Source organism: Saccostrea echinata, unplaced genomic scaffold, assembly GCF_033153115.1.
Source record: "Saccostrea echinata isolate AGI-Se365-2 ecotype Australia unplaced genomic scaffold, CSIRO_AGI_Sech_v1 ptg000054l, whole genome shotgun sequence".
Classification (NCBI taxonomy): Eukaryota; Metazoa; Mollusca; class Bivalvia; order Ostreida; family Ostreidae; genus Saccostrea; species Saccostrea echinata.
Window position 1 is genome coordinate 50,743,149 of NW_026889803.1, and position 27,582 is coordinate 50,770,730.

The 27,582-nt window shown below is 31.3% G+C and overlaps 1 protein-coding gene across 1 annotated transcript; it reads right to left on the reverse strand.

Moving 5' to 3' along the window:
- Positions 1 to 209: 209 nt before the first annotated feature.
- LOC133204989 (uncharacterized) lies at positions 210 to 12,918 on the reverse strand. The gene is made up of 6 exons (XM_061340727.1): positions 12,816 to 12,918; positions 1,639 to 1,905; positions 1,169 to 1,357; positions 839 to 970; positions 597 to 710; positions 210 to 331 (listed from the first exon to the last, which is right to left on the reverse strand). The coding sequence occupies exons 1-6, from the start codon at positions 12,916 to 12,918 to the stop codon at positions 210 to 212; spliced, it is 927 nt and encodes a 308-aa protein (XP_061196711.1).
- Positions 12,919 to 27,582: the final 14,664 nt, after the last annotated feature.

Sequence of the window (27,582 nt, forward strand, 5' to 3'; positions counted from 1 at the left end):
AGCTTTGTATTATCTTGAAAATATCTTAACAGTGAAGGACCCCAAACTCCAAAAAGGAGGGTTGGGAATTTTCCGAAAATTATACATATCATAGTTTCCTCCATGTCACCTGATCCCATCTCTGATGATTTTAGAGGTCCGTGTTTGCTATTCTCATAATTTGTATTGTTTCAATTAACTTTTGAGGTTGATTTTCATATTCCATTTCCTTATAAAGAATAACTCTGTAAGTACCTTCTCTGTAATATATGGACTCCGGCCATCAAAGTTAAGGCTACCACAACACCAATCAGAAGAAGAAGAAGAAACAGCCTGGTTTGGGATTTTAAATCTACATACATGTATATTCATATTGAAAGTTATAAAGTATTTTAGACCTGAAAAGCACGTTCAAAGCATCAGGCTAAAAATCGTTTTCTTTTTAAATCACATAAACAAGAGGTTTTAAAATTGTTTCAATCATTACATCTTCTTTTAATTTATTGAAGTAAAATTGCGCTCGTTCATATAATTTTGACGTATTTTGATGACTATGAAAAACAATATATGAACAAGGAACATTCTCAGACTGGCGCTGGTTCTGAAAACAGTCCTACCTTTTGAGTGTACGATGTTCGTACTTGTATTAATTTTAGTAAGATTTTTGTCTGTATCAACAGTCGTCAATGTGTGAAGTTCTGATATCTTACTGCAGTTAATGATCAAGTGTCCTAGAAAAACAATGAAACCTTGTTGATGCAAAATAAATGTAGATAATATCTCTATGGTTGCTATGACGTGACAACCTGTATTCCTTAGCAATAATTTATATTCACATAATATATCCCATATTAAATACCTTTAAGATGTATCCAAACTCTTCCTTTCCATTCTGTATATATTTTGAAAATGTATCGAGTGTGATTGGTGTGATTGGCATTCAACCCGCTGTAAGTGATGTCGGTACCATATACATTCCTGTTATCATTATCTGAAAGGTAAAACCTAAGCTGTCTCTCGTTTTCGAATTATTTGTATTGTTGTATTGTAAAAGTTAATTTTTTAAAATAATAAATATAAACTTATTTTGATAGATAATATGCACATTGCTAATAAAGAGGATGTAAAATTTAATCAGGATCGGTATTATAGGTGGACATTGATCATTAGAAGAAAAATGTCATCTTACTGTAAAGTTTTTCATCGTCCCCGTAAAGATTTAAACTTGCTCCTGACACCTCCAGTAAAGATAAAAGGTGTATGGTCCCATAAACTTCACATGTAAAGTTTCCATAGAAACTATTGGTAACCAAATGAACGTCTCTGAATGTCTTCGTAGTTTTCCAATTATTTCCAGAGAAGTCGAATAAACGGTTCTCTGAGGAAAGCAAGTTTTTTTTATATGTAATAATGCAAACAATTACATTAATATTTGATTAATGTTCAATACATTTCCCCTTTTTTTCTAATAAAAAAGCCATACAACTTATTGTTTATTTCTAAAGTTCACTGGTTTAAAATTCTTACTTGGTATACATAGATAGGTAAAACTGGTGAATATAGAATCCTTGGTCCAGTTATATGTGGTCTCTTCGTTGCAACTGATATGGAATAGGTCAAAAGTTTTATAAAGTAAATCTTTATTCAAATCACATGTACTCTTTAGGTTACAGCTGATTCCAGCGATAAAAGGCGTACTATTACTTATAGAATCGTTAAGTGGTAGGAACTGGGTATATGCACCTTTTACCAAATTGAAAGCACATGATTTTTCCGACCCAGCAAGAGAAGATATATGTGACGTTATAGCTTGTTTCTTCACATAGATAACTTCCTCAGAAAGACACGCCATTTTTGTCTTTTCTGTTATGTAATCTAACGCTCTCTGGCATTTAATTTGTTTATCCCCGATGGAATTAATCATACCTGTAGTTAGTTCAGAGAATATAAATCAGTTACATAAAAAACATGTAAATTAATTTTTTGATATATTTAGAAAAACAAACAAACAACAAACTTTTCTCTAAAAAATTATAACCTACCCGGAAAAAGAAATGTAATTAATATCCAAGGAAGGTACTTTCTTGTAACAGCCATCTTTATCGTGGTTTGAAAGTTTGACTAGTTTATAAAATGACAAAGGGAAATCCATTTCTGTTTTTCCAGAATGAGGACATGATATTTCCTTATCAAGAATAATTGAAAAGTATCTTAATTTTGATGGCGGAAGATTATTATTGATATTCAAACAAGTGTTTAACGGGCATAGAAATAGAAATAATTAAATTAGAAATGTTTACGCGAGTGATAGCGCCTTTATAATGTTAATATTTGTGATTTTCACAAAATAAACCTAAACCAGAAAGCCCAGAACAAAACTTTGCGTTATAACCAACAGAAACAATGTAATTGATACAACTTAGGACAGTTATTTCATGCCTTACATTATAAAGCACTGCTTCCATTTGCATACTTCCTTTACTAATCAGATTTGCTTGAATTACAACACTTTATAATGATAAGCCCAAACAAATTAGTTTGCCGGAGTAACTTGAAAACTTGGGAGGGGTCAATTCTTTTTACTTAGGAAAAATTCGTTACACCGTCTGTCAATTACCTTTGACAATCTCTACCCATAGCTGTTCATTTCACTCTACTACACATGTGAGTGAGAGATTAACCAAGTCTAGTAAGAGGTTGTATCAAACAAGTTTCTAGAAGGATAGTCAAGGCTCACAGCTCCTAGTATAAAAAATTCCAATCGTCCTTGTTTTATTGTAGGATAAAGTATAATAGTTTATATTGCTTTATTTTCTTTCTTGATATCATCTTACTATGTATAGATGCTGTATAATGAAATTTTAACAAACAGTAATATCATCAAAAAAATCTTTTTAAACTTTTCAAATTGAGGCAAAACAAACAAGGACCCATAAAGACCCCAGAGATAGGATCAGGTGCCATGGAGGAGTAAGCATCTCCTTTTGCGTCATATCCAGCTCTTTGTCTTGATTAGATAAACCGAGGAATCCATAGACAATTCAGTGTGAAAATAATGGCCTTACAAATTGTATTAAAACGTCAGCCAACATTCGATCTAACGACATGTTGTTTTTGCAAAAGAGGTCATTGTATCGACCATAGAAATTTCAAAATGTTGACTTTAAAAGAGATGTTGATATCCTTCAACTAGAGTGCCGCGGTTTAGAAATTAATATGCTCTTGCATATCGATTCTACTAGGAAACATAATCAACATATGCAAGTATATAATGGTATATTGCTACATATATAATGGAAGATGGTGATGGAAAAGTTGAAGTCATTACGTTTATCATAAAGTATTAATTGTTGCTAGTTTACCAATAATAAATGACGAGTGAATCTTCTATTAGGAAAATGAAAAGATTTTGTACAATTTCTAGGTCCATTATAATACTGTTTTAAACATGATAGAATGATTAATGATTACTTCGGCTAGCATAACTTCGACAACACTTAAAAATCGTATTAATTTAAGATGATTTCTTCCCCAAAGTAACGCGTAGTATCATTTTATCAAGATAATTGGATAATTTTGGTCTCTAGAGTGACAGAAATAGCCTTTTCTTAGAGATTAATTATTATTCTAGAAATTGAAACTTTTTTCCTTTAAAGTTTCACACATGTAAACAATTTGATAAAATAAATAATTAAAGTTTCATTTGGGATTCAGTGAAAGCACCCGTATCATGTATTTGCTATCGTTTACAATTATAGACTGATATAGATTCAAAATTGTTTTGAGAAAGGGGAATGGAGAGACCCAGCAGTTAATCATAGGCATGGTCATAGGGAACTACTGTCCCCATCACCATTTTTTTGAAGAGGGGGAAAGGCAGGAGTATCCTTGTGCCCCTCCTTCCGCTTTTTTTTTTTTACCTGAGTATAATATAGATCCACTAACTTGTCCAGAAAATAAAGATGAATACTCGCAGTTCGAAAATAAAATCTCTGTTTTCTTTTATATATTTATTTGGCTAAATCCCACTCTTTTCCTCAATTGTGACTAAGCCTATGCAGATTGGCTGCAATGAAGCACAAATTATTTTACATAATTCTAAATAATTAGAAGTTAGATCAGATGTGCTGATAGTTAAATTTTATTTGATATATTTTTATTAAATTATTATTATACTTTCATATATATATTTACGGAAGCCGGTAGGTGCCAGGTAGAAAAATATTTTATCTGGCGGCCGCCACATAAATAACTGGCGGCCGCCAGAAACTTATCTGGCGGCCGCTAAATTATTATTTGGCGGCCGCCAGTTTTTTATTTGGCGGCCGCCAGATAAAATATTTTTTCTACCTGGCACCAACCAGCTTCCGTAATATTTTCATTGAATTCAATTTTAATACATTTTTCTCTATAATCATACAACAAATATTTGACACTTTAGACGTGGCACATCGTGCATGTGGCGTCAATTAGAATTCCCGCGCCCTCGAAGTTAGTTAAAAACAATATTTTCAAAATTTCCCCCAGAAATACTAGCATATTTATATCAATTCAACTATTATGCATATATTTTTTATTGTTGTGTTTCGAACTAATTACATTGATATCTTTAATTCTCATGCTTAAATCAATATTTTTCAAATCAATATTTTTTAAGTCGATATAACTTTTAGCAATAAAATCCATTATACAGTAAAGACGCTTTAAATTATGCGAAAATAGCCAGATACAATGCAAAATATAAACGAAAATAAGGAGTCATAACAGATCATATGTTGATAAGACAATAAAAAGTAAGACAATGTACCAGTACAAAAATATAACACAACAAGTTTAGAGACATTTACGCTTCCGTATGTGGTAGACTTATTTCGAGTTCACTGGGAAATATCAATTCGACATATTAATCGAAGTAACCATTGTTTATTGTATTAATGGAATATCTGGTCAAAATGGGATAATTGTGTGGAACGGTCCATTGGTCCTTTTAAGGTGTAAGGGCTTTCACATTTCACATTTGTATTCCTTGTGTCAAGACCTTTCTTTGGGTATCAACATTCTTGACCTTGACCTTCGAGTTTGACCTATATTTGAAAAAAAGTTTAACCTTACTATAACTTTTGAATGGTTTCTGCTATTGGCTTTCATATTTCACTTATGCATTCCTTGAGACAAGACTTTCCTTTTATATCATTATTTTTTTTCATTGATATTGACTTTAGAGTATGATTTTTAAAAATTTTACATTTTTAAAAACGCTGACCTGGGCCATATTAATTCCTTGTGACAAGACCGTTCTAAGAATATCAACATTTTTGAACAATTGTCTTGGAGTTTTACCTACATTTGAAAAAAAAAAATAATTTTGACCTTGAGCTGTCATACAGGGGCATCAGTGTTTCAAAAACACATTCCTTATCATTTAATTTTAAAATCATTAAATAACTATGGGTGTAAAATTTCGTTCCTTTTTATTAGTTCAAATTTGCCGCTCAATAATACATTCGTAGTAACGGAAGTAACGGAAGTGATGGGAATCAAGGGGAGATAAAAACTGATACATAGGCCTAGTAGCCATGTTGTTTGGTTACATGTGGTAAGATATTTGGATATTTAGATATATACATCTTCTACATATTTTATATATTTGGATATTTTACTAGAGAAAGACAATGACGACAAACTAACAACAAAGCTTATCATAAATTTCAAATTTTTATCATCAACTTCCCTTATCTATATAGCAAAACGTTATAGAAATTGTTCATACATAGAGCAATACTCTTGCGTATCGAATCAACTGGGAGACAAAAACCCATATGCAGGTGATAAGGGTATATTGCAATATAATTTAATTTTGTTTGTATTCTAGCCTCTGATTGGTTAATATCCAAAAAGGAACACAAATTATTTCTGTATAACCTGGTTTGGTATGGGGACACACCCCCTTGACAACCAGCTGAATCATCTGTTTCCATACAATCCTCTCATTTCCAGTCCTCGGGATTCATGGAAAATTCCAGATTTAATAAATGTACCTTTAATTTCAAACGATAAATTCGATCTTACCACATGTAACCAAACAACATGGCTACTAGGCCTATGTATCAGTTTTTATCTCCCCTTGATTCCCAACACTTCCGTTACTTCTGTTACCACGGTTGTATTATTGAGCGGCAAATTTGAACTAATAAAAAGTAACGAAATTTTACACCCATAGTTATTTAATGATTTTAAAATTAAATTATAAGTAAGGGAAGTTGAGGATTGAAAAATTGAAATCATCATGTTTATCATAAAGCTTTGTTGTTAGGTTACCATTAATGTCTTTTTCTAGTAAAATATCCAAATATGAAATAGATATGTCAGATTCTGTGTCATCTTTTATTTCAAGCTCACTGGGATATATCGAGTCGACGTATGAATGGAAGTAACTATTGTTAATTGATAATACGTTGTCGATATATGTATATAAATGTCGTGTTGAAGGCCAGAGCAAGTGTTTTCTTCTTCTCGTGTAGAAGTTTCTGAATTAATTTTGCTTCATATGAATACACAATAGGTCTGCTAATAAGGGGGCGAAATTGGTACCCATGGGAATTTCAACAGATTGTTGGAGACCTGATCTCCAAAGACTACATAGATATTGTCAATCATTGAATTCCATAAGTGCATGGTATGGAGTTTTTAAATGAAACACCTCCCTTGATCTCTCCTGCCAAACGGACACGAAAATTGCGGTGAGTAAAGTTCATGCAATATCCAAGCCAAAACTATCGAAATGTCCACAAGAGAAGATAAGATATGAATTGCCTTGTTGCAATTACGATGAAATCAATTGCTTTCTTTTGTACAACGTAAACCATTGCAACTCTTATGATGGATGTAATGGGGAGTCATCTTCTAAGAAACGAGCATCTTGGATAGAATCTGCTCCCACCTGCAATAGATCTGTCTACTTTCAAAGAACACGATACATAAGGATTGACTACTACTGTATGCCATGTGTGATAAAGATAGGTAAATTTTTAATGACATGCACACAAAGAATATTTTCTAGCTATTAAAAAAAATTAGTAATAATCACAAAGGGATGATTCTTTTTAATGAGAATATACTATGGAACGATATATATTTTCTGCAGATGATACCATGGATCCTTGTTCTGACATGGAAATTTCTCAATCAATGACGTTTCTCTTCAGTTCAAACCAATCTACATTTCAATGCAACAGTCAGAAAGTATCTTCTTGTGAAATGGAATTCTGGATAACCGTCCTTATATTAAGGTACGACATGCATAATTTCTTATTATTATAATTTTAGGAATGACTCTAATTCTTGGCCAAATTATTCGAGTATAACCTGGTTTGGGTCAGTTTACGCTTTATAATCCGCGAAGCGGATTATAAAACAGCGTAAACTGACCCAAACCAGGTTATACTCGAATAATCGCGGATTATAAAACAGCGTAAACTGACCCAAACCAGGTTATACTCGAATAATTTGGCCAAGGATTAGAGTCATTCCTTATAATTTAATTTTAAAATCATTAAATAACTATGGGTGTAAAATTTCGTTACTTTTTATTAGTTCAAATTTGCCGCTCAATAATACAACCGTAGTAACGGAAGTAACGGAAGTGATGGGAATCAAGGGGAGATAAAAACTGATACATAGGCCTAGTAGCCATGTTGTTTGGTTACATGTGGTAAGATCGAATTTATCGTTTGAAATTAAAGGTACATTTATTAAATCTGGAATTTTCCATGAATCCCGAGGACTGGAAATGAGAGGATTGTATGGAAACAGATGATTCAGCTGGTTGTCAAGGGGGTGTGTCCCCATACCAAACCAGGTTATACAGAAATAATTTGTGTTCCTTTTTGGATATTAACCAATCAGAGGCTAGAATACAAACAAAATTAAATTATTTTAAAATACAACAATCTTTATTTCTTAGAAAATATGCAACAAATTAGCTATGAATTTGATCTAGCTTGCGTGTCAGTATTTTACAAAGTGTTGAAGTTTCTTTTGAAAAATTAAAGAATTAAATTATCTGTTCTAAAAATCTCTTGTAAGATTTAATAAATTTGATCTTATTATTACTTTTCGCTTTAACCAAGATGTAGGTACATGCAGACAGTGTATGATTTACAAATACAGGAATACATCTATAACAAAGGCTTGCAACATAATCAGTGACTATCTCCCAACAATATTGTTCATATAAAATTCAATTACAAAGCTCATTTTTAAAGATCTACGTTCAGTGATAAAATAACTTCTATTCATACTACTTAGTATTTTTTGATCAAAAAGGATCAATTTGAATAATTCAATACTAAGTTACTGTCAGTTTTATTATTGAAATTTGTTAATTTTTCAATTTAATTAATCCACATGTGTTTATATCTTTTCTTTTAATTTTTTTATGAAGTAAAAAAAAAAATACACATTGAAAAATTGTTGAAAAAAACCGTGTAATTCCACCGTAACTTCACTGAAACAACAGAAAATATTTTGGAGTAATTTATTCTTTACAATTCTACCTATAAAGACTTGCAAGCTCTTGGTCAACAAAAATGTTAGACTTATCAACGATAAAATATGAATAAATATAAAGAAAAAAATGATGAGTAGAATGTTTCTGGTTGACCTCTATTGCTTACAATGTTAAACATATGACAAACCTTTCGACTTTCGAAGCTAAAATAAATTCATAAGAATTTAATTTTGTTGCAGCAGATTTATTTCGTACACCTCAGGCTTTTCCCTTGATTTCCCTGGAACTCGAGAGTACCAGCTAGGTGTCGTTTTCGTACCTACTTTAACATTTCCAAATTCTGTAGCAATTTTCACGTTTGACAATGAATCGTAGGATTATTGCGGAATGTATGGACAATTAAATAGCACGATTAAAGACAAAAATTTCTATCGAAACAAGATATGATGACACATTTTGGTGACTAGAAGTAGGTAAATGATATTTTAGGCCTGATATCCAAGAGAGGTCCAATGTAAACAAACCTTCTCTATTTCATACTACTGCGGGTATGATCTTTTTATAAAACGATTATTCTACGTTATTTTTTGGATTTTTCATAAGGAATACAATGTAAATATGTGCTAGAAGAATAATTCATGAAAGAAGGCATGAAAGTATTCTTGGATCCGGAGGGGGTTGGGGGTCCAGTCCACAAGCACCGGTGATGTATTATAGCTTAAAACTCAAAGTAACTTTTTTTTTTCAAAAAAAAAAACTCTTTTCATCTTTATCTCAGATTATAGATCTTCGTATCCATTGTATTAAGAAAGCTCAAATCGAAAACTATTCAACTTAATGCAATTTAATGATCCCGGAAAGCAATTGCTCAAAAGTGCTGCTGAAAGTCAAAGAATGCAATTTTAAAGAAAAATAATGTTTGCTTAAAAAAATAATTACAAATGTTGAAATAATCAAAAAGATGCTAAAATGTTATTCTCTGATGACAATTATTTTTGTCTTTTTTGTTTTTGTTGTTTAAATTTGTCCGATAAAAGTTAGCATGAAATTAAACTTGCATTTGGTTTAAGAATTAAATACAGTTAATGTGGACTTTCCCCCGAGTATTACTCAATGTTGAAGAAAATAACAAATATATCGATAGTGATATTAATCTTAAAAAATATTTTTAAACAAGGAACAATAGATTACACTGTAAAGAAATTATGAACTTCCGATAAATGATGATATGACAAGTGGTTATATATGGGTGTAATTCAAAATGTCATAAAATGTTCAAAATCATGAACACAAATCGCAAGCTCAACAAAGACAACCAAAAATCTACATTATGGGAAAAATGAAAAAATAAATGGACCGGTGATGAGTTCTGCTAAAAAAAAGCGACGGAGATTCATATTTAACATTAAATGGTAATATATTAATGCAAAACATCAAATCGACCGCAAAGGTTCCATGTGCTGATCATAAAACCCTGAGTATATATCAAGTTTTGATGCCGATGTTTTTTGCAGCGCGATGATGAACATCACAATAAATGTGAGGTATCAAAAACATTGCTTTGCCATTCGCACCAGTAGCAAATTCAAAACAAAATTTAGTACCATTTTTCTCTCTAATTTTTGAAGTACTGTATTTATTTTCCGGTAAATTGCGATCGTGTCGAGTTGCTTTTATACATTAAACACTACCATGCTTGGGAGCACTTCTTGTAAAAAAAATTGTAAAATCATAAATTAACATCTGATTAAAATTGATTAAAAAATGAAATGCATTTATAACAATAATTAAGAGATGATATAAACCTATTTTCAAAAGGAATTATTCTACCGAAACCACAAAAAATAATGGCTCATTTCCCCATGTGCAATTACTAACAACCACAAATAGATCAGCCCTTGACAGTGAAATATCTTGTTCGTCCTAACAATGCCTATCAAAATAATTTGATCTATTTTTTGTGGAGGTGGGTGTATTTAATTTGTCCGAAAGAAGAACTTATTTGTCAACACAAATATCTTGTTCGTCCAAACGAAGAACAACGTTTTCAGAATTACTAGTATTCATTTGTCAGAACATATATCACATTCGTCCAAAAAATTATATATTTTTCCTAGGCTCCAACGGCACCGTACTATTACTATTACATTATGTTCCGTATTTATAACAGTTATATACTTCAAGGACTATAATTGTAAAGTTAAAGTTGTTAAGATTATAAAAAATATCAAAATATAAAACCTTAAAAATAAAAAAAAGAAGAAAATAAGTGTATTTGCTAAGAAGGTAATTGAAATGACTCAGGACTTTACAAAATGCTGACTTTGATTGAGACTGTTGAAAGCCCTATGACATCATCTTATTTACATCTTATCATCATCATCGAGGCATGCTCCGAGTACGAGCAATTTTTAAACCGATGCAGGCCACTGACAGATAAGTTGATGTTACAGGGATTTCAACAACCGAAACATCAGTCAACATAAGACTTAATGATAGATTGTATTTGCAAATAAGGTCATTTTATCAATCATAGAATTTGTGAAATTTTGACTTTAAACGAGATTATTGAATCCCTGTATCATCAACTTATTTATCAATATCTTGCCTCGATTTAGATATTGTTCGTACGTAGAATATGCTTTAGCGTATCGAATCAAATGTGAGACATATGCAGGTAATGATGGTATACTGCTACAAAAAAATAAGGGAAGTTGACGATAGAAAATTTGAAATCACGTTTATAATAAATTTTGTTGTTAGTTTGCTATTAATGTCTTTTTCTAGTAAAATATCCAAATGTATTATAGATCTAAACACATATAATACTGTTATATCACATTTTATTTGCGTTCGTCATAAAATTGCAAGAGAATTCAACGTTGAAACCCAAACCTTGTCAATAAAGACCTCTTTTAAACTTTGTAACACTTTGTTTGGATGGGGGTCATTTTTCAATCAGGGTCAATTTTTTATGAGTTGCAGACATGTAGATAAATGATCTCTAGCGTTCTTTTTCTACAAAAAATGACATTTTGCTACGGCTGGGGGTAATTTTTCAACGTCAAAAATGACCCCGGTCATTTTTCTACGGAATTAATTTTTCGACTTTACATCGGCTACATTTCTATGTCCGGCAGGTAAAAATTTGTATCTGACAATACCAATTTATTCCGACAATAGGAATCATTTATTACAGAAACCAATATTCAAAACGTTTCCTTTAGATAAAAGTAACGACCCTTTTAAGAAGTGATGTAAAAATTGTTGTGTACAAGTGGTAGTGGCGTCGAGAAGGAGGAAACTTAAACTTAAACAGCAACAAAATATTAATAGTAATCAAGGGTGCCTCAAAAATTAAACCAAAAATAAAAAAGAAACTTGTAAAAAGAAATAAGTTGTTAAAAAGAATCAATTATCTAGTACGGAATAAACTTACATACGACATTCCGTAGACATCATTATATGCCTCTTTTTCTGTTTCTATTCCATAACTAATGCAGAAATAATGACAACTACGGAAACTTATTTTTAAAAATTCAGCATATTCAAAAAAAAAAAAAAAAAAAAAAAAAAAAAAAAAAAAAAAAAGCGGATGGAAAAAGAAAGCATATTTTTTTAATTTATGATTTATTTTAAACGTATAGAATAAACTTTTTGAAACATTTTCACAGCATGGTGTAGCTGAAATTTTCCCTCATTAGAATTCATCGTTGGTACAGAAAATACAAGGGGTGTTATTTGGGTTGGATCTCCCCTTTCTCTGGGACATGTGTTTAGATTTTAAATTTTAATGTTACAAGTGCTTTATATTTTGTTAATTGAGCTAGAATATTAAACATAAAAAGAATATATAGACTGAAATTGTACAGGTATTATTTTTCGGCCGAATACCAGTATAAATCCGTTCATGGATCATGAGATCAGAGAGGTGGAATAAACGGTTCTCTGAGGAATACAACTTTTTTTTTTAAATTATATGACGATGCAAACAATTGCAATAATATTTGATTAATTTTTAATACAGTTTTCCCCTTTTTCCGTAAAAAAACCCACACATCTTATTGTTTATTTCTAAAGTTCACTGACTTTTTAAGGTTCTTACTTGGTATGCATAGATATGTAAAACTGGTGAATAAGGAATCCTTGGTCCAGTTATGTGTGGTCTCTTTGTAGCAACTAATAGGGAATAAGTCAAACGTTTTGTAAAGTAAATCTTTGTTCAAATCTCATGTACTCTTTAGGTTACAGCTGATTCCAGCGATAAAAGGCGTATTATTACTTATAGAATCATTAAGTGGTAAGAACTGGGTACATGCCCCTTTACCCAAATTGAAGGCACATGATTTTTCCGACTCGGTAAGAGAAAATATTTGTGACGTTATAGATTGTTTCTTCACATATATAACTTCCTCAGAGCGACACGCCATTTTTGTCCCTTCTGTTCTGTAATTTAACGCTCTCTGGCATTTAATTTGTTTTCCTCCAATGGAATTAATCATACCTGTATTTAATTCAGAAAATATAATTCTGTTTCATAAAAAAAACATGTAAATTAATTTTTTTGGTATATTTAGAAAAAAAATAAAAACTATTCTCTAAAGAATGATAACCTACCTTGAAAAAGAACTGTAATGAATATCCCAGGAAGGTATTTTCTTATCAGGGCCATCTTTATTGTAGTTTGAAAGTTTGACTTGTTTATAAAATGATAAAAGGAAATCCATTTCTGTTTTTCCAGAATGCCCCACTATATTTCCTTATCTGGATGCACTTCATAACGATAAGCCCATACAAATTGTTTTGCCGGTGTAACTTGAAAATTTGGGAGGGGGTTAATATTTTTACTGGGGAGAAATTTTTTACAGCGTCTGTCAATTACCTTTGGCAATCTCTACCCATAACTGTTCATTTCACTCTCATGCACACGTGAGTGAGAGAGTAACCAAGTCTAGTTAGAGATTGTATCCATGGTAGATGGTATCCTAAGTTTCAGTCTTTATTTTCTTTCCAAACGATATACATGTAATTCATGTACAGTATTAGCTATTTATTTTGCATAGAAAAATGTTAATTGTTTGTCATCTTTATGCACGTTTTTTTTTTATCTAATAAAGAATAAGCTAAGTTTTTTTTAAAGATGTTAAATATAGACGCTGTATAGTGATATTTTAACGTTCAGTAATATCATCAAAAATTAATCTTTTAAACTTTTTAAATTGAGAGCAGAACAAACAAGTACCCATAAAGACCTCACAGATGGGATCAGGTGCCATGGAGGAGTAAGCATCTCCTTTGGCGTCACACCCATCGTGAGCCCTTGTCTTGATTGGATAAATCTATAGACAATTCAGTGTGAAAATAATGGCCTTACAATTTGTATTATAACTCAGTCAATATTCGATCTAACGACAGGTTGTATTTGAAAAAGAGGTCATTGTATCGACCATAGAAATTTCAAACTGTTGACTTTAAAAGAGATGTTGATATCCTTCAACTAGATTGCCGCGGTTTAGAAATTAATATGCTCTTGCATGTCAAATCTACTACGAGACATAATAAAAATATGCAAGTATATAATGGTATGTTGCTACATAAATAATGGAAGATAGTGATGGAAAAGTTGAAGTCATCACGTTTATTATAGAGTATAGTTGTTAGTTTACCACTAATGAATGGTGAGCGAATCCTTTATTAGGAAAATGAAAAGATTTTGTACAATTTCTAGGTCCATTATAATACTGTTTTAAACATGATAGAATGATAACTTCAGCTAGCATACCTTCGACAGCACTTAAAAATCGCATTAATTTAAGATGATTTCTTCTGCAAAGTAACGCGTAGTATCATTTTATCAGAATAATTTGGTGTTTTTGTCTCTCGCGTGCCAGAAATAGTTTTTTAGGAGATTAATTATAAATTTAGAAATGGAATCTTTTATCCTTTCAAAATTCGCACATGTAAACCATTTGATAAAATAAATCTTTAAAGTATCGGACTTTATTTCTAATTGGCAGATAGTGTTGGGCATTCGCTTCATGATCGAGAGTGTCCCTTCTTCAAAATGGCGACCAGTTCCATTGAAACCAAACAAAGTATATCTGTTTCATATTTGTTTGGTTTACTGACTATAGACGATAAGGACCAATTAATAACTAAATTGTATGAAGATGGAAAGCTGAAGTCATCTCTTTTGTCCTAGAGTTTAGTTGTTGGTTGTCCTTATCATCTTTAGTCAGTAGACATATGAATCGAAGTAACCATTGTTAATTGATAAAACCTCGTCGATATATCTGAAAGTCGACTTGAAGGCAAAAGAAAATGTCCTCTTCTCATGTAGAATTTTTTTGAATTATTTCTGCTTTTATTATAGGAATATGAAAACATGTCGACTAATAAATGAACATAATTAGTATCCATCGGAATTTCAACAGATTGTTGGAATATCTGGTAAAAATGGGATTATTGTTGTGTGGAACGGTCCATTGGTCTTTTAAGTCCCTTTGGCCAGTGTACTAAGAACAAGGTACGGTTTCGATACAAATCTTCACAGGCACTTGGGGTATGGAACCCCCCCCCCCCTTCCACTTTTTTTCTTTCTAAATCTGGCAAATCTTGCCTTTATTTTTCTTAAAAATGAAAGTGATGTAAAAAAAAAAAAAAAAAAAAAAAGAAAGAAAATTAAAACTCATGCTTTCTGAATCATTGAAATTCCAGGCAGAAAGATCATACAAATCATTTTTCTCACAAGACCTACTAAATGCTAATTGAGGCTTCAAAAACTTGTGCATTTTCCCGTATTTTCTTAAAAAGTTGCAGAAGATACAAATTTTCAATGGAATTTTCTTTCAAATAATATTGTCCACATATCCGAAAATTAAAGTGGGCGATGACTGTGGACACTATTTTCTTAAGGAATATAACCCTTGAAATGTGTCATTTTGAGGCTTTTTCTGTTTAAAATAGAGAAATGCATCGCATTTATGACGTATATTTCCAGAATAGTACTCCTTCATGCCATATTATTTCCTGATTTATCACAGTCATATACTCAACATATATTAAAGCCAGTTTCAAAACTTTTTGAAAACATTAAATTTTTAGGGCACACTAAAGCTAAAAACGTACCTTCTTCTTTATATGAATTACTGGTAGATGTTTTACAGGGCTAGAAATGCATGTACCAAACAATTAACGTCCATAAATTATCAATCTCCTTGGTGTTACCGCATATTTATTAAACTGTGGTGGGACAGGACAGGACCTGTTGTAAACAGTTATGTAATGTTATACCAGAACATTTATTTGAAAGGCCTCAAACTGTCTATTCTGTGACAGAAAGAACTAATCGAGGGCCGTAGGCTTAAAACATGATTTCCTTTGTTCTGAAAATTTTATACATCATGTAAATGATGTATAAAATTGTACATGTAAAATGTGACATTTTCTTTTACAAGGGAGTCTGTACTTGCAAATATGTTTGATTTTTTATCATTTATCTCATTAAAATTATTCTAATTTATTTTCTTGTTTTTCTTACCTGTCTGATGAACACAACAAAGGTTACGGAGGTGATTGGTAGAAATACAGGTATACGGGTGTCAAAACTCTCTCTTGATGACCAGACTGCATCCCACATTGTATATCCACCATTATTGATCTGTAACAGGGGAGACTACTCCTGAAATCAGAGAAATTGCAGTCAAAATGAGAGTTACCTGTTACTCTTTAGGTCTCACAGAAGGAAAAAATTTCACTATATGTTACTATATAGCTTTAATTAATAAATTAATTAACTAGACTCTCAGCAGATAAGTCATGAAAGAGATAATAAAGATTAATACTTAAACAAAAATTTGAGATCAGAAAAAAATAAGCCTTATGCGACTTTTAAGAAAAAAAGTTGAATGTAAACATACCTACCCCGAAATACATGTAGATTTCACATGTTGACAAACAGATCTAGACTTACACACCATCCAGGAAGTTGCTTCATGCACACCTAAAAATGAGTTCCCTTTAATTCAGTGGGACAATTGTGCTAAAGATATGATATACCTAATACATGAGTCCAAAATTAATACTGTAGGCCTAAAAACGATGCCGAAAATGAAAAAATAAAAAGAAATTGTCTCTAAATATATAGAACTATAATTAACTAAGTTCAATTTGATTGGATATTTCCTTGCGTAAGACCTTTAAGTTGTCCATAAATTACAGCTCTTGTATATACCGGTATTGACATCGAATTTTCAGTACATACCTGTATGACAATTCAAGACTAGTGCAGTCAATTGACATAAAATTCTGAAGTCTGGAAAGACAAAGGGTCCATCTTGAGACAATAATGCTCTAATTTACAACATTTTCATTTATAATGAATTAGGTGCTGAAGAAAGTATAGAGTATGTGCCAATAAAATTCTCAATATTCAGTGTATATAATAGACATACTTTGCAAAATGCAAATATCAATCTCACAATTATTTAATTACCTTATCTAAATTATGTTCTTAAAAATAGTGAATGGCACATTTGGTAACTCAAGGGACTCCATGACTTGAAAACCAGCAAAACATCTGAAATTAAACAGAACAAATATAATACTACTTATATAAGTTAGCATTTCAAATGATATCATGATTTAAAGTGACTGTTATATGTCAATAGTCTCATGCTACAGTTTGTAAATATGAGACCATGTGTATTTGTGACTGTTATATGTCAATGGTCTCATGCTACAGTTTGTAAACATGAGACCATGTGTGTCTGTGACTGTTATATGTCAATGGTCTTATGCTACAGTTTGTTAACATGAGACCATGTGTGTTTGTGACTGTTATATGTCAATGGTCTCATGCTACAGTTTGTAAACATGAGACCATGCATGTTTAAGACTGTTTTATGTCTATGGTCTCATGCTACAGTATTGTAAATATGAGGCCATGTGTGTTTGTGACTGTTATATGTCTATGGTCTCATGCTACAGTTTGTAAACATGAGACCATCCACGTTTAAGAGTGTTTTATGTCAATGGTCTCATGCTACAGTCTGTAAACATGAGACAATGCATGTTTAAGAGTGTTTTATGTCAATGGTCTCTTGCTACAGTGTTGTAAACATAAGACCCTGTATGTTTGTCTGTTCATAGGTGTCAAAGTGTGTTGTCATATTTTCCTCATTTGTAAACTGGACATTTTCTTTTTAATAATGAAATAATTAATATCAGGGACCTATATACTAGTAGGTCCCTGGAAATATGGTTATATATTTTTTAGTCAATTTTTATCATACCTGCCTTCTCCATTTTAAAATCTGTTTACAAGGCTTCAGAACCCTCACTGCTCCATGGCCCTAAAGACAGAACTAAAGTCTATATTTAAGGTCAAGATCTAGTAAATGAAAGGTGCCTTCAGATTTCTCAAATTTCAGAAATAAATTCCTTTAATGATGCTTTGTAACTTTAGCTTGGACAAATGAGGTGTTTCAGGACAGAATTTGTAGATAAACAAGACGAAAAATCATATTTTAAACTGTCAATTTCAATGAAAAATTAAGAAAACCAGTTATGAATATGTGAGTTTTTTCCATATCAGACAAAGGAAATGTATCCAAATTGCCTACAGTCTCTCAGAAAACGGTAATTTGTATGCTCTTGGCCTCTTCTTTAAAATAATATTAAATTGAATATAGGTATCGGGATTACTTTTTACATGATTTCAAATTGAATTCAACTTCAACTGACGTTACATTGAATGCAACTTTCATCCACTTTGTGTTAAAAAAGCTCACACTCATTCAACCTTAAATTATTCTTTGCCAAAATACTGATTAGAACTATATAATAAATCGATACTATTCCCTTAGTCTTAAAACAAGGGAGGCAACTTCTATCAAATTTTTTAAAAACTATCTGCACAACAGTATTGTAAAACCTTAGAAATATTTTTCATATGGAAAAAGGTTTTTGAACATAATTCATACAAGATTAAGACATAATTGTATTTTAAATTCTGACTTATATCGCTGTAACCTAATAACCAGTCCTAATTGTTCTTGTGGACTACTAGAAGATGCATATCATTTGTTTTTTGCTTGTAAATATTATGTAAAAGTAAGGAATTCCTTAATGAATAAGCTATTGTCATTTAATTATTTATATGTTTTAGATGTACATTTAATGCTACGGGGCGATGATTCTCTTACTATTGAACAAAATGCTGAACTTTTCAAAACTATTCAAACTTGGTCGTTTTTCAAAATAAGCTTACTTTTTTTTTCTTCTTCTTACCAATTCAAATTATACTTGTACACTTAAAGAACTTTTTTTTCTACTACTACGATGTATATGTAGTAGACCATATGTATATACGTTTTTTATTTTGGCAATTTTACAAAATGTTGTATCAGGAGAAGACTATCTAAGTTTCTGAACTTGTGTCCGATCCTTTTGACTTTGTCAATAAAATATGTTCAATTCAAATCTGAAGGTGAAGGCGGCTGTATAAAGTTTGATAATTTGTTATAGAGAAGATGCGTCCAAAATCGTCATTTTACTATATTTTTACCAGTTTAGAAGTGAAACCATTTTCTTTGTCTTTCCATGGGTATTGTTTCTTGTTCTAAGGAAACTTAATGAAAATTTTTGAATTCCATATTTCGATTTCAAATAAATTAAATTTTTGAACTATGAATGTAGAATTCCCTAAAAGTTCTTAGAATTATATTTTAGAAGAAACTTACATTTTATCATGAAACCAATTTCCTTAAAGCCAACAGATGTGTTTTGCTTAATTCTAATGATTGCATAGTAATGTTGAGATTTTGTCGAGTTCTGATGAATGTCAAAATGCCAACTTATTCTGGATTCTGCTGGCATATATAACAGAACATGTCATATGATGTGTGAATTCACTATTAAATAATTTAAAGTTAACATTCGCTACAATGTCTGAATCAATTACAATTACTCTTTAAATTTATGCCAGGATTCAGAGCTATCACTGTGATTTTTCCCGAATTCAGACCGTTGATTACCGGTAATTTGACAAGCACGGCTACAAATCTTGTAAATTTATTGGTATATGTTTGATTTAAGATAAAAGATGTGTAGCATTATTATTTAAAAGGGTATCTATACAATTTTGTACTACCGTCACCAAAGTGCTAAAATAAAACGTAAAATGCCATTCTGTGGTATTTTTCTTTTCGAAAAATGAACGCGTTTGCATAAAACACTGAGAGAAAATTTAATTATTCATGACCTTCAAGCCAACTGTATGGGAGATACATTTAATTTCAAAGCTCCATTCATTAAATAGCACCCAACCCTACAAAAAATGACTATAGTTAATTATAGTTTGCTATAGTATCACAGTTTTAATAACTATTGTAAATCAAATTTTTTACTATATTAATAAAAGAAATTCTAGTATGAATTTCACAGATCGTTATATTTCATTCTTTTAAGTTCCTACAAGCAATATTCTTACAATAAAAGGAAATATTACGGGTATAAATACATATTATTTTAAAAAAATTTTAATTTAAGAAATATAAAGGTTCTTAATCTTCAAAAAAGTTCTAGAGTAGAGTTTCGTAGTAAATCAAAGTATTTTTAACATAGTTAACTATGGTTTACTATAGTTAACTATAGTAAATATGGTTGAACAAGGCGCGCAGAATGCCTATAGATTCAGATATATAAAAATCAAAATCAATTTCTGAATTTAGTATTTAGAGTTTTCTCATCTACGGAAGCCCGTTGAGGCCAGTTCAGAAAAAGAAATATTTTTTATTGCGTTTAAACGCAAAACATTGCGTTTAATCGCAATAATCATTGCGTTTAATCGCAATAATCATTGCGTTTAAACGCAAAACATTGCGTTTAATCGCAATGTATATTGCGTTTAAACGCAAAACACTTCGCGTTTAATCGCAAAAGATTGCGATTAAACGCAATTTTTTGCGTTTAAACGCAATAACTTTGCAATTAAACGCAATAGTTTTTGCGTTTAAACGCAATAATATTTTTGCGATTAAACACAATGATTTTTGCGATTAAACGCAATAACATTGCGATTAAACGCAATAATTTTGCGATTAAACGCAATAACATTGCGATTAAACGCAATGATTTTTGCGATGAAACGCAATACTTTTGCGATGAAACGCAATACTTTTGCGATTAAACGCAATACTTTTGCGATTAAACGCAATACTTTTGCGATTAAACGCAATATCTTTGCGATTTAACGCAATGTCTTAAGTTTATTATTGTCTACATTCTTAATGACGTTTTGGTCAGTTGCTCTGTTAAAAAAACTGTCCCCTACGTTGCGGTCACAAGTTTTACCCATGTTTAAAGGGATTTTTGGAAAGGACTGAGGAAATGTTGGAATTACGTACAACATGATGAAGTATTTTAATTTAAATGTACATTCAAAACCATTCCTATGGTTGAATACAGTAAACACAAGAACATATGTGATGGATTTATATGAGATCAAAATCAAAATCAAATGAAAACAGATTGATCGATGTGTACTACATGTATCAAATTGACAAGTGCTATTAATACCACTGAAACATTCTCTATAAGTTGTGCTATACGTAAGCAATTGATAAGAGACTACATTAAGAGTTTTGGGTTCTAATACATTTAAGACATTCAGGTCGTTAGGATGCCATTGTTTTACTACAATTTTCAAAAACTGGAAAATTTTGCAAGAAGACACAGAACAAATCGGATCTTCTTAAAGTTGGAGTGTCGGATCCTACATGTACATGTAATTATAAGCTTTGACTAATTCATGTTTGATTTTGAAACTACAGTATCATTGTGTTTAAATGCAAAACAAAATCCTTATAAGGAAGGATTATTGCGTTTAATCGCAAAGATTATTGCGTTTAATCGCAAAAAGTATTTCGTTTAATCGCAAAATTATTGCGTTTAATCGCAATCTTTTGCGTTTAAACGCAAAGTGTTTTGCGTTTAAACGCAATATACATTGCGATTAACCGCAATCTGTTGCGTTTAAACGCAATGATTATTGCGATTAAACGCAATGTTTTGCGTTTAAACGCATTAATTATTGCGTTTAAACGCAATAAAAACTATTTCTTTCTCTGAACTGGCCTCAACGGGCTTCCGTAGGTTCGAACCCTAGCTATAAAAATCCTTAGTATCATTTGCCTTCTATACTAAGACGCTAACCACTACGCTAAATAGCTCATGTTGAACTATGGCATTTAAATCATGTTTGTGGTATATGACCCTTGACTAAATGGACCAAGTATTTCTCGGAAAGATGCAAATGTTGTGTCATAAAAGTGTATTTTTAAGGTATAGTTGGTCCTTGCTCCATGTTTTTGTTGACCACAAAGAGTATATTTTTCGCAAACTTTGAGGATAAACTTTGAAAATTTTGGAGCGAAGACCCACTCATATCGAAAAATTGTGTTTTAATATGAGAAAATGATCCAATTTGCGCTCTTTTGTGTGTGTATGCTTTTTCATAGGCAAATAATTTCAATCTTAGATTTTTGCGAATTCTGGAGATTTTACATATAAGGTATACTTTAATTTTAGATGAAATATCAAAGAAAAGTTTGTTATAATTGAGATTTAATTTTTCACCTTAATCTTTGTTGCATTAAGGCATTGCGCCTTGTTTGGCCATCTCCTTTTGTTAGAGAAGTCCCAGTTGCCAAACACATCGAGTATCTCGCATATTTGTTTATATTTCAGCCCCTGTGCTTTTCTAAGGAATCTGTATTCAGTTTATTGATAAATGCATAAACTTTCTATCAATACACAAGAAAGATAAGATAGTTTGCAAAAACAATGGCCTTTTTATAACAATGTTCCTGGCTGTTCAAGGCTGATGTATTGTGCCTGACAGATGTTAAGTTCAAAATATGAGAAGAAATAAACACCACACTGTAAAAAAAAAAGATGTTTAATATGTGTTTTAGTTTTAAACAGTCGTATTTTACAATTAAACAGAATAAATACTAAATATCTGCGTATTATATATAAACACTGGCTATATGAGCTGATGTTTAACATGTAGCATGTTTAATCATCCAACTTAAACATGTGATGTTCAAATGCATCAAATCAGAATATAAATCGTGTTTCTTCTCAATATTGTTGTGTGCATTTGCCATTTGTACAATTTCTTAAATAATTCCCTACATAATATTAGATATTTTTCAACATAGAAAAAAATGTATAGCTAGGCAATACGTTGAATTCAGATCATACCAAAAGCATTTACAATTAACATTAGTTAATAGTAATTCTTATGATATTGAGGCTGACAGATTTTACTTTCAAAATAGTAGAAGAAATGAACACAATTCACTTTCTCTTTTGAGACATTATGACCATATAACTACTTTTGTATATAAATTTTATCCTTTCTAATTAGTAATGAATAAAGATATTTCGTATGTATACATGGAATTAACTCAGTATACTTGTCTTTTTTTGACGTGGTTGAAAATGCTCCCCTACACTTCCGTATTTCTAATGAAATTATCAACTACAAGTACATTTAAAAAAAAAACCGGATGAAAAAGTCTGCTAATTTTATCTTTATCGTATATTTGTAATATATATTTCAATATAAAGTATTTTTTATTTTAGTTTATTAACTAATTTTTTTTTTTACATTCCGCTCATTAAAATCTTACGTCAAGAAGTGCCCAAAAGCAGATTAAAAGCCAATGACCAAGTATTTAGTAGAATTGTGTGAGATTCCAATTTTACGCAATACAATTTTAATCAAGACTTCCTTTATCTCAAAAATTAATATACATTTAATGTATTAAAAATTCATTGATCGCCTGGAATATCTCATAATAAATACATTCATACTAACAATCAGCACTTTTCATACATGCTAGCATTGACGCATAAATAGATCTTCTGCATAAAAGTTTAATTTTAAAAACCATCTGCATCCATTTGGAACAAATGCAACCATTTGGAACAAATTTTGATTGAAACATATTTATCACTCTTCACTATGCAACTGTACAAATCTTTAAAATGTCCTGCTTTGATATACATACTACGGAAGCCGGTTGGTGCCAGGTAGAAAAAATATTTTATCTGGCGGCCGCCAGATAGGTTTCTGGCGGCCGCCAGATAATTATATGGAGGCCGCCAGAAAGTTATCTGGCGGCCGCCAGATAAAATATTTTTCTACCTGGTACCTACCGGCTTCCGTAACATACACTCTTTCAAAACTGGGTTTCTTCGTAAAGAGCGTCTGAAGAGATCCTTCTTCCATCGATGTTTAGATTAGTGTGATGACTCTGGCAAGAAGAGGGGCCTAATTGTGCTCTGTAAGTACTAGTTTTGAATTATTATTACGTTTTTTATGTTAAGAAATTCGCCTGAATTGTAAACAAATCGACTTTATAAAACGAAGTTTTTACCTCTGGGAACTTTGTATTTTTCCTAAAACAAACATAAAAAAATGTTATTTATGGACTCTGGAAACAGAAATCTTTTTAATTCATTCACTCTAAACAAAATCTTACTTTTGACGGATTTCCAAGCAATGCAGAGCATAACAGCAACAACAACTGTGGCTACCATAGAAACGGCAACACAGGGGCCAATAAAATACATCATCAAAACAGTCTCTGGAATTAACGCATCAAAAGTCCAAAAGTAAATTATAGGTTTGAGAAAGTTGTTTGTTCACTTTATATTTTATTTTAATATGACAATTTTCATTGCTCTATTTACCTTAAATTTTAATGTAATATCATGCAGATATAAGAAAAAAATAAAAAGGGAAATTTTTATACGTTTTTGAAATGTGTTTCTGGGACTTTTTAAAAATAAAAACGCGAAAATATTTTTCGTGGCGTGAAAGGTAATAGAAAAATCAAAAACCTGACTTTGCGATTTATTTTATCTTATTTAACTTAAATAGACAAGCATAAAATAAATAAGATTTTTATGCTGCTACTATAAAACGTCTGCTTCCTCATTGACAAACATTTCACTTCACGACCAGGCCTAGATAAATAAATAGTGTGTTTCCGGTTCCCCGACCGACCCTAAAATATACATGTATGAGCCGACTCTGAAAAATTTATCCTCCAATCTCTCTGGAAGTAAACACATCTGGTTTCACTACTAGAAATCCTAATCGGGGGGTCGTAACATAACGGGTACTTAAGTCTAAGACCATTCTTAAGTAGGACTTAAGTACAGTTTTAAACTTAAGACCGTAACTAGAAACGTGCTAAGATTTGACAATCTTAGCAAAACTTAGGCGGCCAGTAGAAGTGACTGAAGTATATCTTAACTTTCTTAAACATATACATGTATTTAGAATTATTTAAGGTTGACTTTCTATGTGAAAACATTTCTCTAGTTATATTATGCATTAAAAAATAATTTTCTCTATTTAATATACTGGTATAAGAATTTTAGTTTCTTATGGTGGTGGTGGTGGTGGGGGGGGGGGGGGGGGGTTATTCATTACTGATTCCAACATCACTCTGTAAATGACATATATGCAAATGCAAAATATTATTTTTGGGATACGTTTGAAATATAATAGTGGGACCTAGGTTAGAAACACTAATCATTATAAGTAAATTGTATACAGTAATCATGAATTTTTGTTCACTGTGAAAAAATGAGATGAAATGATTTTAAAAATTGTCGGTGAATTAAAGGATGATGACTAGAAAACTAATAAAGAATTTTTGTAAATTAGATTTGAATGTATAACGCAACAAGCGAGGATTCAGACAGGGTTCACTACCCTTAACGTTCGATCGATCGAGAGAGAGAGAGAGAGAGAGAGAGAGAGATTGTTGATAAGTTGGAGATATACGAGAAATTGTTTTCGGAAAACAATTCTTTTCCATTCTTCATTAAATTGAAAATAAGTGTATCACAGAACGTCTGCAGTTTTTTTGCTGATATGGGAGGGAAAAAATCAAAATGTCCCTGATGTTTTGTACTTTTTTATTAGAGTTTCAATTTCAAGTACATAGACGTTCGGTTATCGTGTCATGTCTGCGAGAATGGCAATTTGAAAGCAATTGAACATTTGTCGAACGAAAGAATAACAACAAACGGTAAACTGAAAACATCGCACTCTCGAGTGATAAACAATATTCACGCATTTACAATGAACCACTAATGCCACTTTGTGACCGTGCAATATTTGTTTTCAAATATTCAGAATAATTTAAACAGAATTAACTTTAATTAAATACGAAATCTAATCTAACCTAGCTTAAACCGATAGGTAAGGATGTCAACTTTAATATATCTGTGATTAAAAACGGAACTAAATTTTTACAAATATATATATAAATAAATTGAAAAACTAGGATGATTTATAAAAAAATATTTTGAACATAAGTTTGACCTTGCTAAGACCTAGCCAAGTCCGTTTTATGTTACGGTTTAAGAGATACTTAAGTAGTACTTAGGCAGGTCTTAAGATTGCACCTAAAACATACTTATGGCCCTACTTAAGTCAAAAACTTAGCAAGCTTGGGGTCGTAACATAAAGCTTGCTAAGTTTTTGACTTAAGTAGGGTCATAAGTATGTTTTAGGTGCAATCTTAAGACCTGCCTAAGTACTACTTAAGTATGTCTTAAACCATAACATAAAACTGACTTAGGTAGGTCTTAGCTAAGTCAAACTTCTGATTAAAATATTTGTTATGAATCTTCCTAGTTTTTCAACTTATTTATATATATATTTGTTAAAATGATTAAGTTACGTTTTAATCACATATATATTAAAGCTGACGTCCTTACCTATCGGTTTTAGCTAGGTTAGATTAGATTTCGTATTTAATTAAAGTTAATTCTGTTTAAATTATTCGAAATACAATGTATTTGAAAAAAATATTGCACGGTCACAAAGTGGCACTAGTTGTTCATTGTAAATGTGTGAATATTGTTTATCACTCGAGACTGCGATGTTTTCAGTTTACCGTTTGTTGTTATTCTTTCGTTTGACAAATGTTCACTTGCTTTCAAATTGTCATTCTTGCAAACATGGCACGATAACCGAACGTCTAGGTATTTGAAACTGAAACTCTAATAAAAAAAAGTGCAAAACAATAGGGACATTTTGATTTTTTTTTTCCCTCCCATATCAGCAAGCAGAGACTGCAGACATTTTATGATATACTTATTTACAATTTAATGAAGGATGGAAAAGAATTGTTTTCAGAAAATAACTTTTCGTATATCTCCAACTTATCAACAATCTCTCTCTCTCTCTCTCTCTCTGGAACGTTAGTGAACGGTAGTGAACCCTGTCTGAATCTTCGCTTGTTGCGTTCTACATTCAATCTTATTTACAGAAAATCTTTATTTGTTTCTAGTCATCATCCTTTAATTCACCGAAAATTTTTAAAACCATTTCATCTAATTTTTTCACAGTGAACAAACAAATCCATGATTACTATATACAATTACTTATAATGATAAGAGTTTATAACCTAGGTCCCACTAACATTTCAAACGTATCCCAAAAATAATATTTTGCATTTACATGTATGTCATCATTTAGAGAGTGATATTGGAATAAGTGATGAATACCCCCCCCCCCCCCCCGAAAAACTAAAATTCTTATACCAGTATATTAAATATAGAAATTATTTTAATGCATAATATAAATAGAGGAATGTTTTAACATAGAAAGTCAACCTTAAATAGTTCTAAATATATGATTAAGAAAGTTAAGGCATACTTAAGTCACCTCTACCGGCCGCCTAAGTTTTGCTAAGATTGTCAAATCTTAGCACGTTTCTAGTTACGGTCTTAAGTTTAAGACTGTACTTAAGTCCTACTTAAGCATGGTCTTAGACTTAAGTACCCTTTATGTTACGACCCCCTTTATGTTATGACCCCCTGGATCACTTCCGTGTTTGAGAAAATGGACATCATATACGAGGGTTGTCCCAAAATTCCGTAGACTGACCTCATATCTTTTTCAGAAATTAATATATCTAAATAAAATTTTCTGGGTGGATAAAGTGTGTTGTTCGCGGATAAATTACGGAGTTTTAACATGATTACGTGAAAACAAT